The 13,402-nt window shown below is 46.9% G+C and overlaps 1 protein-coding gene across 7 annotated transcripts in view; it reads right to left on the bottom strand.

Moving 5' to 3' along the window:
- The window catches only part of nav3 (neuron navigator 3), a 377,674-nt gene that overhangs the window by 155,400 nt on the left and 208,872 nt on the right, over nt 1-13,402 (bottom strand). For all 7 annotated transcript variants that reach the window (XM_052029889.1, XM_052029890.1, XM_052029891.1 and 4 more), the window contains one exon: nt 3,826-3,934. In XM_052029889.1, coding sequence (XP_051885849.1) covers nt 3,826-3,934 — 109 coding nt within the window. The remainder of the gene's footprint in view (nt 1-3,825; nt 3,935-13,402) is intronic.

Below are 13,402 nucleotides of genomic sequence, written 5' to 3'. Positions count from 1 at the left end.
CGCAAGACCAACAGGGAGAACGCACAAACTCCACACAGACAGCACCGGTGGTCGGGATTGAACCTGGGCCCCTGGAGTTGTGAGGCTGCAGCTCATATAGCTGTGCCACCCCCTCTCAAGGGCAATTATGGACAGACAATGAATCCCTCTCCAGCAATGCCCAGATTCTAAGACCAATTCAAAGTTTGATAATCTGAACTAACCGCTTGGTCACCAATTCCTGCTCTACCAGCTGTGCCACTTTGGATTCCAAGGAACCGTCAGTCTCGGCCTATTGCCCTCTTGGGTGGAAAACACCAGAGGTCCTCACCCCTCCCTGTGAAGAGGGTTTCTATTAAGACTGTGCTCCTTAGTTAGAGATGGTCCATTCGAATGAAGCAGTCTCTCAGTGTCTGTCTTTGCATAAACTTACGTTCCCTGTGATCATCTCCAATCTACCCCAGTCCAGAAAATGGGCTGATTGGACAACCCCTCCTCTGTGTTCTGAATTAAACATTTCCATCCCAATGGTGATGTTTCATAGAATCATACAGCATGGAAACAGACCCTTCAGCCTAAAGTGTCCATGCTGACCAGTGGGCACCCATCTGATATTAATCCCATCTTCAGCACCTAGCCCATGGTTTTCTCTGCCGGTTCAAATGCTCATCTAGACACTTCTTAAATGCTGTCAGTGACTCTGCTTCCACCACTCTCTGGGTGAGAAAGGTCCCCCTCAGATCCCCTCTAAATCTCTGTCATCTAGTTTTATCTACCTTTGATATAGGGAAAGGTTTTCCCCAGTCTACCCTATCTATGCCCCTCATCATTTGATATAGCTCAGTCATGTCCCTTCTTAACTACCCCCTCTCCAGGGAAAACAGACCCAGTCTTTCCAGTATCTCCTCTTAAACACTCCATCTCAGGCCACATCCTGGGGAATCTCCTCTGTACCCTCACCGTTATCACAGAGAGGTGACCAGAACTGTGCACAGTGCTCCAGCTGAGGTCTGCCCAGTGTTTTATACAGTTAGAGCATAACCTCCCTGGTCTTGTATTCAATGCCCCAATGAATGAAGTATCCCAATACGCCTTCTTAACCATGTTATCTAACTGCACTATCACCTTCAAGGATCTTTGGGCTTGTACACCAAGGTCCCTCTGTTCCTCAGTACCTCCTGGGACCTTACCATTCATGGTGCATGACCTAGCCTCATTGGTGCTCCCAAAGTGCACCCCCTCACATTTATCTGGATTCAACTGTATCTGCCATTTCTCAGCCCATGTCACCAACCCATCAGTATCATCCTGTAGCCTAAGGAAACCCTCCACACCATCAACACCTCCACCAATCTTCGAGTCATCTGCAAACTTACTGCATATTGTATATTACAAACAGGAAAGGTTCCAGCACCAATCCCTGTGGAACACCACTCCTCATTGGCATCCAATCACAGAAATAACTGTCTACTATCACCCACAAAATGCTGGAGGAACTCAGCAGGTCAGGCAGCATTTATGGAGGGAAATAAACCTCTTTTCACTGGGACCGCTTTTCCAGAAATAAACAGACAAAGTTTCGGGTCGAGACCCTGAGTCCTAATGAAGGGTCTGAACCCAAAACATCGACTGTTTATTTCCCTCCATCGATGCTGCCTGACCTGCTGAGTTCCTCCAGCATTTTGTGTGTGTTGGTCCAGACTCCAGCAACTGCAGAATCTCTTGTGCCTCTACTCTCACCCTCTGCTCCTAATGCAAAGTCAGTTTTGGGTCCAATTTAGCAACCTACCCTGGATTCCAGGGGCAAAAGATTAAAGACAAATCTACCCCGTATGGCCTTGCACCTTATTGTCTACCTGCACTGCACTTTCTCTGTAACTGTAACATGATATTCTGCATTCTATTTTTTGTTCCTTTTGCACTACCTCGATGTTCTTATGTACGGAATGATCTGTCTGGAATGCACACAAACAAAAGCTTTTCACTGTATTTCAGTACACGTGACAATAATAAACAAATCCCAAAATGCCACAGAAATACTAATTTCATCATCAGAGAGCTGGCAGAACCAAAGTTTGCGGAAGGTGGTCAAAAGCAAGAAGACTAATTCTATTTTTTGGATTTGAAATGTCACTCAAACAGTTGGTTTTTGTCACCCATCACCTGTAGGTTGTGGGAGAATAGACTGGTGTGAATGATCTGCAAGCTGGCATGGACTCGATGGGCTGAATAGTCTCTTTCAATGTTGTAAGAAAATATGAGAAATATAAAATGTGGAAATCCCTGATTGCCCCTGATTGGCTTGTAATTGGTTTGTTATTGTCACTTGTACCGAGGTACAGTGAAAAACTTTGATTTAAATGCCATCCAGACAGATCATTCCATACATCAGTACATTGAGGTAGTACAGCGGGAAAAATAGTAACAGAATATAGTGTTACACTTACAGAAAATGTGCAGTGCAGGCAGACAAATAAGGTGCAAGGGCCATGATGAGGTAGATTGTGAGATCAAGAGTCCGTCTTTATTGTACAAGAGATCCATTTGATAGTCTTATAAGAGCAGAGAGGAGCTGTCCTTGAGCCTGGCGATGTGTGTTTTCAAGCTTTTGTATCTTTTGCCCGATGGGTGGGGGGAGAAGAGAGACTGACCGGAGTGGGAGGGGTCTTTTATTATGCTGGCTGCTTTTCCAAGGCAGCAGGAAGTGTAGACTGAGTCAATGGAGGGGAGGCTGGTTTCTGTGATAGACTGAGCTGTGCCCACAACTCTCTGCTTGATGGGCCATTTAACTGGGTAGTTAAGATTCAACCACATTGTTGTGGGTCTGAGGTCACATGTAGGCCAAGGGATTCCTTTCATGAAGAAGATTAATGAACCAGATAAGTTTTTTTTTATAACCTTGAAGTTTCTTTAGTTCACTATTTCCTCAGGAGGCTAAAGAAATTTGGCACGTTCTCTTTGACACTCACCAATTTTTATCAATGCACCATAGAAAGCATCCTGTCCGGATGCATCACGGCTTGGTACGGCAACTGCTCTGCCCATGACTGCAAGAAACTGCAGAGAGTTGTGGACACAGCCCAGCACATCACAGAAACCAGCCTCCCCTCCACGGACTCTGTCTACACTTCTCGCTGCCTCGGTAAAGCAGCCAACATAATCAATGACCCCACCCACCCCGGACATTCTCTCCACTCCCCACTCCCATCGGGCAAAAGGTACAGGAGCCCAAAAGCACGTACTACCAGGCTTCTATCCCGCTGTTATCAGACTATGATCCCCAGTACAATAAGATGGACTCTTGACCTCACAATCTACCTCATTATGACCTTGCACCTTATTGACTACCTGCACTGCACTTTCTCTGTAACTGTAACACTTTATTCTGCATTCTGTTATTGCTTGACTTTGTGCTATCTCAATTCACTGACATGATGAAATGATCTGTACGGATACATGCAAAGCAAAGATTTTCACTGTACTTCGGCAAATGTAACAATGATAAACCAATTTACCAATTTAGTTTTATCACAATAATCACTGAGACTAGCATTTTATTCCAGATTTATTTAATTGCTTAGATTTAAGTTCCCTGTCTGTCATGGTGCAATTTGAACCCTTGTCTTTTGACTGTTGGTGTTCATGTTGGAGGTTAGTCCAACATAAACACCGTGCACCCACATCCAGAAACGGTTCTTCTCAAATACTTCTCAACACCCTGAAATTCTGCAAAACCCTCCCTGTGGGGGAGACATCCTTCCCACGGATGGTTCTTGTTCTGCTCCATCCCCCATCAGAAGTCAACTCAACCATCAGTATAAACATGCAGGGAGGTAAAGAGATTACCTATGGCTTATCTGTGTTCCTCGGAGACTGGACATGGTCTCCTCCAGGTTCTGCCGCAGGTCGGCAATGTTCTTCACGGTCCTCATTCTCCTGGTCTCTGGATCTTCCCCTGGGAAAGCGAGCAACAGTGAAAATGGTGAGCACTAGTGCTTGTATCCTCAAAGTAACATAGACCATAGAACAGTACAGTACAATACAGGCCCTTCAGCCCACAATGTTGTGTCGACCTTTAAACCTCGCCTAAGACTATCTAACCCCTTCCTCCCACACATCCCCCTATTTTAAATTCCTCCATGTGCTTATCTAGTAATTTCTTGAACTTGACCAACGTACCTGCCTCCACCACCACCCCAGGCAGCGCATTCCACTGCCCCAACCACTCTCTGGGTTAAAAACCTTCCTCTGATATCTCCCTTGAACTTCCCACCCATTACTTTAAAGCCATGCCCTCTTGTATTGAGCATTGGTGCCCTGGGAAAGAGGCGCTGGCTGTCCACTCTATCTATTCCTCTTAATATTTTGTACACCTCTATCATGTCTCCCCTCATCCTCCTTCTCTCCAAAGAGTAAAGCCCGAGCTCCCTTAGTCTCTCCTCATAATGCATACTCTCTAAACCAGGCAGCATCCTCGTAAATCTCCTCTGCACCCTTTCCAACGCTTCCACATCCTTCCTATAATGAGGCGACCAGAACTGGACACAATACTCTAAGTGTGGTCTAACCAGAGTTTTATAGAGCTGCAACATTACCTTGTGGCTCTTAAACTCGATCCCTCGAGTGTGGGCCAAATGTGGGCAAATGGCAAATCCCTCATAACACCAGCACTAAGTAGCTGGATGGACAGAAGGTTGACAGAAATTTCCATGAATCATACAAAGTCAGTGCAGAAGGAGGCCATTTGGTCCATTGTGTCAGTGCTTGTTCTGTGAAAGAGGTCTGCAATTAATCTCACCTGGACTATTCTTTGCAATTCTGGACTACAGGAAGGATGTGACTGCACTGGAGAGGGTGCAGAGGAGATTCACCAGAATGTTTCCTGGATTGGAACATTTCAGTTAGAAGGAGAGACTGGATAGGAAGGGTTTTGCTTTCCCTGGAGCAGAGGAGGCTGTAGAGGTGATTTGATAAAATTATTATGGGGATAAATCTGCTGGATGTGTCTAGACCAAGAGGGCAGAGGTTTGTGGTAAGAGGTGAGGGGATCTGAGGGAAATCTCACCCAGAGGGCGGTTGGAATCTAGAAAGCGCTGAGGAGGTGATGGAGGCAGATCCTCTCACGACATTTAATAGGCATCTAACGAAGATCTGGGAAGCACGCATAGAAGGCTAATGTGGGTAAATGGGAATAGTGTAGGCAGGTACAACAGACAATGGACCCCCCTTTTTACCTCCTTTGACCCATCCCCCGGTGGATCTCCTCTCCCCTCCCCCGCACCTGCCCATCACTATCTCTTACCTGCATCTACCTATCAGCACCTTATGCCCACCCCGCCTCCCCTCTTTTGCCCACCTATCACTGCTCTGCTTTTCCCTCCTGTATATTGGGCTTGCCCCTTTCCTATCTTCAGTCCTGAAGAAGGGTGTCCTGATCCGAAACGTTGACCACCTGCTTTTCTCCACAGATGCTGCCTGGTCTGCTGAGTTCCTCCAGCATCAGCGTGTTTTTCGTCTAGATTCCAGCATCTGCAATCCTTTGTTTTCTCTGCAATGGACAGCATGGATAAGGTGGGCCAAAGGGCCTGTTTCTGTGCTGTACGATTCCATGACTCTACGACACTCCCTTATCCTTTCCCCACTGCCATTGCCTTGCTCAGGACTGAAGATAGGAAAAGGGGAAGCCCAGTATAATAGGAGGGAAAAGCAGAGCAGTGATAGGTGGACAAAAGAGGGGAGGCAGGGTGGGCACGAGGAGGTGATAGGTAGATGCAGGTAAGAGATTCCCTTGTTGAACCCGCTGCCATTGCCCTTTCAAGGGAAGAGTGTTGCCAGTCACAGCAACCTGCCACATTGTCAGAAGGGGAAGGATTTCCAGCTGGTTTTCCGTCCTTTCGCATTATAATCCTGGTGGGAATTTAGGGTGAGTGGGAGTCAGTACTGGGCAAAATCTAAACCCCATACATCTATGTCATTAAGCCAGAAAGAGTGCCAGAAAGATTCATGAGGTTGAACACAGGAAATGGGGACTAGCTGGGTGGACAATGTGGTCGGCATGGACTGGTTGGGCCGAAGGGGCTGTATCCGTGCTGTATTGCTCTAGGACTATGACTCTATAAGGACGTTATGAGGACTGGAGCGCTTGTTAAAAGGAGAGACTGGAGAGACTGGGACTTCTTTCCCAGGAGCATAGGAGGCTGAGGGGTGACCTTACGGAGGTGTATAAAATTATGAGGGGCAGAGATAGTCTTTTTCCCAGGAAGGGTTTAAGGTGAGAGGGCAAAGATTTAAAAGGGACCTCAGGGGCAACTTCTTCACCCAGAGGGTGGTCCATATATGGAACAAGCTGCCAGAGGAAGTGGTAAAGGCAGGTACATTAACAACATTTAAAAGACACTTGGACAGGTACATGGATGGGAAAGGTTTAGAGCGAAGTGGGCCAAATGTGGGCAAATGGGACTAGTCCAAATGAAAAACACGATGATGCTGGAGGAACTCAGCAGGGCAGGCAGCATCCGTGGAGAAAAGCAGGCGGTCAACGTTTCGAGTCAGGACCCTTCTTCAGGACTGAAGATAGGAAAAGGGGAAGCCCAATATATAGGAGGGGAAAGCAGAGCAGTGATAGGTGGACAAAAGAGGGGAGGATGGGTGAGCACAGGGTGGTGATAGGTAGACGCAGATAAGAGATAGTGATGGGCAGGTGTGGGGAGGAGGGGAGAGCAGATCCACTGGGGGATGGGTGAAAGGTCAGGAGAGAGATGAATAACAAGGGGTAGGAAAAAAAGAGATAGGCTAGGAAAGGGAAGAAGAGAAGAAACATGGTGGGGGGGGTGTGGGGAAGGGGGGGTGGGAATTACCTAAAGTGGGAGAATTCAATGTTCATGCCGTTAGGCTGCAAGGTTCCAAGACGGAAAATGAGGTGCTGTTCCTCCAGTTTGTGCTTGGAATTCTCCCGGCAGTGGAGGAGGCCGAGGACTGACATGTCAGCGATAGTGTGGGAGGGGGAGTTGAAGTGACCGGCAACGGGGAGATGCAGATCGCGGTTACGGCTGCAGTTCTTTGTTTCTCTGGGATTGGTCCAGTTAGGCATCTTGGACGAGTTGGGCCGAAGGGCCTGTTTCCATGCCGTATATCTCCCTATGACTCTCTTCCCTCAGGTGTGCCCCAAACCCCTGGTATTCACCCCAAAAACATCCAGCAAAGTCACTTTAGTGGAAAGTTGATGGAATTGGCCAGAATGTGTGACAGGCCAGTGAAGAGGGCTAACCAAGCCGCGTGCCCAACCACCTCATCGGTTGCTTTGTGGGGTTATACGTGCACATGCGCGGGTGCGCTGTCACTGCCTGCACAGCTGCAGGGGTGCCTCTGATTAGTCCCAACATCTCTCTGTCTGAGACTCCAGTGCAGCGAAGGGTTAAGTCTGACTCCTGCATCCCTGATTTGAGAAACTTCTGAGAAATGTGCTGAGTCCAGTCCTTTCCAAATATAAACGTGCAGATCTGTGTTCAATAAAAATTTGAGAATGCAGCACTTGCACTTGGTGGCTTCAGCAAGAAGCAGGGCATTGCGGCTTTCCTGGCAGCACTCCCACAGCAGCGGGAAGAGGCCACTCAGCCCCTCGAACCTCCAGGAATGCAAGCCCAATGGAATTCCCCTGCTGGTGCCCATTGGTCTTCAGAAGCCAAGAGGGAGGTGTGGATGGGGGAGTGGAAGTGGGACCTCAATGCCCGTAGAACAATGTGTGTCGTCTACATCCAGAGAGGAACACCTGATTTGCAAACTCAGGAGGGCTTGAGATTTGCCAGCAGTTTCTGGCAAGTCAGGAAGATTTACTCAGGCCTGTGTAGATTTGCATGCAAGCATCTCAGTTCAGGCCTGCATAGGAGCATCCAAAATGCTGCACCCTGGGGTAGCAGTAGAGGTGATGCAGAAAAGATTCACCAGGCTGTTACCTGGAATGGAGGGGTGTCGTTATAAGGAGAACACACACACACACAAAATGTTGGAGGAACTCAGCAGGTCAGGCAGCATCTGTGGAGGAAAATAAACAGTGGACATTTCAGATCAAGGACTGGGAAGGAAGAGGGCAGAAGCCAGAATAAGAAGGTCGGGGGAGGGGAGGAACATAGGTTAACAGGTCATAAATTAAGAGGAGAAATTAGATAGGCTGGGATTATTTTCACTGGAGCATAGGAGGCTGTGGGGTAACTTTCTAGAGATTTATAAAATCATGAGGGGAATAGGTAAAGTGGACGGTCACAGTCTTTTACCCGGGGTAGGGGAGTCTAAAAGTAGAGGGCAGAGGTTTAAGGTGAGAGGGGAAAGATTTAAAGGGGGCCTGAGGGACAAGTTTTTCCACACAGAGGGTGGTGGGGATATGGAACGAGCTGCCAGAGGAAGTGGGAGAGGTGGGTACAACTGCAATGTTTAAAAGACACTTGGGCAGGTATGTGGACAGGAAAGGTTTTGGGGGATATGGGCCAAACACGGGGAAATAGGACTAGCTTGGATGGGCACCTTGCCCAGCGTGGATGAGTTGGGCCGAAGGGTCTGTTCCATAACTCTATGACTAATAGGTTGCAGAGAAATAAGTGAATTGGTGGGATTACACAAAGAGCGGGCATTGACACGATGGGCCAAATGAACTCCTACATCATAAGGAATATGAACATTTTCCAGGATCCATTCCCACCTTCCACCAGTCACCCTCAGAAGTGGCCTCTGGAAAAGAGGTCCCAGTAAAAAGGGGTGAGCATTTTACAGTCTCCAGCTGTTGTAGCTCCCATGGCTGGATGTGAGGACCGAAGGTACTCCTGGCTATTTTGTCATTTAAGGGGGCAGGCACGATAGTGTGGTGGTTAGCGTAACGCTTTACAGCACCAGCGACCTGGGTTCAATTCCGACCACCGTCTGTAAGGAGTTTGTACGTTCTCCCCGTGTCTGCGTGGGTTTCCTCCGGGTGCTCCGGTTTCCTCCCACATTCCAAAGACGTACCGGTTAGGAAGTTGTGGGCATGCTATGTTGGCGCCGCAAGTGTGGCGACACTTGCGGGCTGCCCCCAGAACACTACGCAAAAGATGCATTTCACTGTGTGTTTCGATGTACATGCGACTAATAAAGAAATCTTATCTTATATTGGTACAAAGCAGAACGACAGGGTAATGATAGAACTGTAACACCAATGGCTGTTTGTCCCTTTGAGGTTGGGCTGGAAATGAGAAATGAAACCAGATCCACACCTCAAAATTGCTTTGTACCTCTGCCATCCATTAAAGTACTGAACCAATTCTCTTCTGAACGTCAAGACTGAACACTCCCACTGCTCTTATCAATTCCTTTTGCCATAATTACTTACCCATGTAGCCAGGAGCTAGCTCGTTGTAATTGCGGCAATGGGGATTGATAAGACACTTTGAGGAATTGTCGGACATTGATAGACCAGCGCCTGGCTCCTTCCCTTCCAACGCCTTCCCATCATGGTGATGGAGTGTTGGCTAATTTCGCCAATCACTCCCAATGGTTTCCACAGCCCCATAAATAGTCGGCCACATCTCAAAGCATTTCCCAAAAGCTTGCTCAGAATAAAAAATGTGCAACACTACAAATGCAGCCTGACCAAAGTTTTAGAAGCTGCAACGTGACTTCTCAACTTTTATGCTCAATGCCCCAACCAGTGAAGGCAAGCACGCCATATGCTTTCTTTACCATCTTATTCACTATGTTGCCATTTTCAGGGAGCCATGGACTTGCACCCCAAGATCCCTCTGTACACCACTGCTCTTAGGGGCCCTGCCATTTACTGTATATTTTCCCCTTTAATTTGTCTTCCCAAAAAGCAACACATCACACTTGTTCATATTGCAGTGACCAGAACTGCACCAATGAGGCCTAACCAAAGTTTTATACAGCTGCCACATGACTGCCTAACTCATACTCACTTCCCCGACCGATGAAGGCAATCATGCCGTACGCCTTCTTTACCACCTTAGAATCAGAATCAGATTTATTATCACTGTCTTGGAGCAGCAGTACAGTGCAAAGACATTAAAAAATCTATAAATTATAAAAATAAATAAATAGTGCAAAAAAGGAATAACGAGGTAGATCCATGGGTTCATGGATCATTCAGAAATCTGATGGGGGATCCCTCTGTACATCAATGCTCCTCAGGGTCCAGACACTAACTGTATACTTTCCTTTTAAAGATAAAGATAAGATCTTTATTAGTCACATGTGCATCGAAACACACAGTGAAATAAATCTTTTGCGTAGTGATTCAGCCCGCAAGTGTCACCCGGCTTCCGGCACCAGCATAGCATGCCCACAACTTCCTAACCCGTACGTCTTTAGAATGTGGGAGGAAACCGGAGCACCAGGAGGAAACCCACGCAGACACGGGGAGAACGTACAAACTCCTTACAGACAGCGGCCGGATTTGAAACCGGGTCGCTGGCGCTGTAAAGCATTGTGCTAACCACTATGCTACCGTACCGTACCGTTACATTTGACCTTCCAAGGTGCAACACCTCACACTTGTTCGGATTAAACTCCCTCTGCCTTTCCTCTGCCCACATTTCCGATTTATATCCTGCTGAATCCTTTGGCAAACGTCCGAGCTATCCACAACTCCACCACTTTTCATGTCAACTGCAGACTTAGTATTCAGACTACCTAGATTATCATCCAATACAAACGACAGAGTTCCCTGCACTGATCTTCGTGGAACACCATTCGTCACAGACCTCCAATCATTCAAATGCTCCTCTACCATGATCTTATGTCTTCTACGATCAAGTCCATTTTGGATCCAATTTATCAACTCATTGGGATCCCATGTGTGTTAATCTTCTGGACCTGCATGCCATGAGGGACCTTGTCAAAATGGTTTACTAAAGTCCACGTAGACAACATCCACTGCCCTAGCCTCATCTATCATCTTCGTCACTTCCTCAAAAAACTCTATCAAATTTGTGAGACGTGATCTTCCCCGCACAAAACCAAACTGACTACCCCTTATTATGTCCATGCTTTTCACTGTGTGTTTCGATGTACACGTGACTAATAAAGATATCTAATCTTATCTTTTCCAAATGTGAGTAAATCCTGTCATATTGAGTCATACAGCAATACAGCACGGATACAGGCCCTTTGGCCCAATCAGTCCATGCCGACCACAGTGCCCACCCAGCTAGTCCCAATTTCCTGCGTTCGGCCCATATCCCTCCAAGCCCCGCCCCTCCATGTACCTATCCAAGTGGTTCTTAAATGATGCTATTGTACCTGCCTCACCCACTTCCTCTGGCAGCTCGTTCCATATACTCTCCACCTTCTGGGTGAAAAAGTTGCCCCTCAGGTCCCTTTTCAATCTTTCCCCTCTCATCCTAAGCCTATAGACTGTGACCATCCACCTTATCTATGCCTCTCATAATTTTAAACACCAGTATAAGGTCGTCCCTCATTCTCCTATGTTCCAAGGAATAAAGACCTAGCCTGGCCAACCTCTCCCTAGAACTCAGGCCCCAAGATTCTTCCCCAATAATAAGATAAGATTTCTTTATTAGTCACATGTACATCGAAACACACAGTGAAATGCATCTTTTGCGTGGAGTGTTCTGGGGGCAGCCCGCAAGTGTCGCCACGTTTCCGGCACCAACATAGCACGCCCACAACTTCCTAACCCGTATGTCTTTCCCTACCACTGATGTAAGACTCACCAGCCTATAATTTCCTGGTTCATCTCTGTTGCCCTACTTAGACAAAGGAACAACCTTGGTTATTCTCCAGTCTTCTGGCACCTTGCCCATGGCTAAAGAGGATGCAAGCATTTCTGTCAAGGCCCCAGCTATCTCCACCCTTACTTCCTCCAGTATCCTAGGATCGATTCCATCAGGCCTAGGGGACTGCGCAAAAATTTTAGTGTTTGTCAAGACACCCAACACTTCCTTCTTCATACTGACATGCCTTAGAGTATCAATATATCCCTCCCTACCTCACCATCATCTGTCCTTCTCCTTGGAGAACACCGGTATGAAGAACTCATTAAAGTCTTCACCTAAATCCTCTGCCTCCACACATAAATTCATAGAACATAGAACATAGAACAGTACAGCACAGAACAGGCCCTTTGGCCCACAGTGTTGTCCCGATGTAGCTAATCCCTCCTCCCTACAGAATGCCCATATCCATTTTCCTCTCATTCATGTGCCCATCCAAGCCCCTCTTAAAAGCCCCCAATGAATTTGCCTCCACCACCCTATCAGGCAACGCATTCCAGGCATCCACCACTCTCTCAGTTAAAAACTTACCCCTCACGTCTCTTCTGAACCTACCCCCTCTCACCTTAAATGCATGCCCTTAAATTCCCTCCTTAAGTGGTTCTACCCTTTCCCTCACTATCGTCTTGCTCCTAAAATGCATAAAATACCTTGGGATTCTCCTTAATCCTACTTGCCAAGGACATTTCCTGGCCCCTTTTAGTTTTCCTAATTTCTAGTTTAAGTTTTTTTCCTGCTTCCTCAAGGGCCTTGTCTGATTTCAGCTTCCTAAACCTTCCATATGCTCCCTTTCTCTTTTTAACTAAACTTAGAATATCTTTTGTCATCCAATGTTCCCGAACCTCGCCACCCTTATCTTTCATCCTCACAGCAATAAGCTGGTCCTGAGCTCTAATCAACCGGCCCTTAAAAGACTCCCACATGTGAGTTTACCCTCAAACGGCCACGCCCAATCTTCTTTCCCCAGTTTCTGTCTCATACTCCTGTAATTAGCCTTCCTCCAATTTAGCACTTTGACCTAAGGACTAGTCTTATTTTTATCCATAACTATCTTAAAACGTACGCAATTATTATCACTTGGATCACCCGGCCAGGTTCAATTCCCAATGTAAGGTCTGGGATGGTCCCATTTCTAGTTGGACTATCTACATGTTGTGTCAAGAAACCCTCCTGGAGGCAGGTAACAAATTCTGCTCCTTCTAAGCTCTGGCACTATGGGAATCCCAGTCAATATTAGTGAAGTTAAAGTCACCCACTGCAATAACCCCGCTGTTCTTAACATCTTTCCATGATCTGCCTGCATATCTGCTCCTCGACCTATGGTCACAGTTCAGAATAGGAATTCTAGAATGTTCCATCTGCATGCTTTACTTTTTATTAATCAAATCTGAGGAACTGGGAAGAACAGTCTCCAAACTTTACTTGCTTTCCTGGATACCCCTCTCTACTGTCGTTTAAATGAACAAAGAAAGGCCTGCATTTATATAGCACCTTTTACAATTTTTGAAAGAGCCTTATAGTCAATGAAGTGTTTCAAAGTGTAGGAAACAGGCATGCTGAGCACGGCAAGCTCCCACTAACTCCGGCGTGGATCACGTTCAGATAATCTGCATTTTGCGACTCCTATAGAGGGATAAACATAGGGCAGG

This window comes from Pristis pectinata, chromosome 15 (genome assembly GCF_009764475.1).
Source record: "Pristis pectinata isolate sPriPec2 chromosome 15, sPriPec2.1.pri, whole genome shotgun sequence".
NCBI lineage: Eukaryota > Metazoa > Chordata > Chondrichthyes > Rhinopristiformes > Pristidae > Pristis > Pristis pectinata.
The sequence above is the reverse complement of the archived record's forward strand: the minus strand, read 5'-3'. Positions and strand labels throughout refer to the sequence as shown.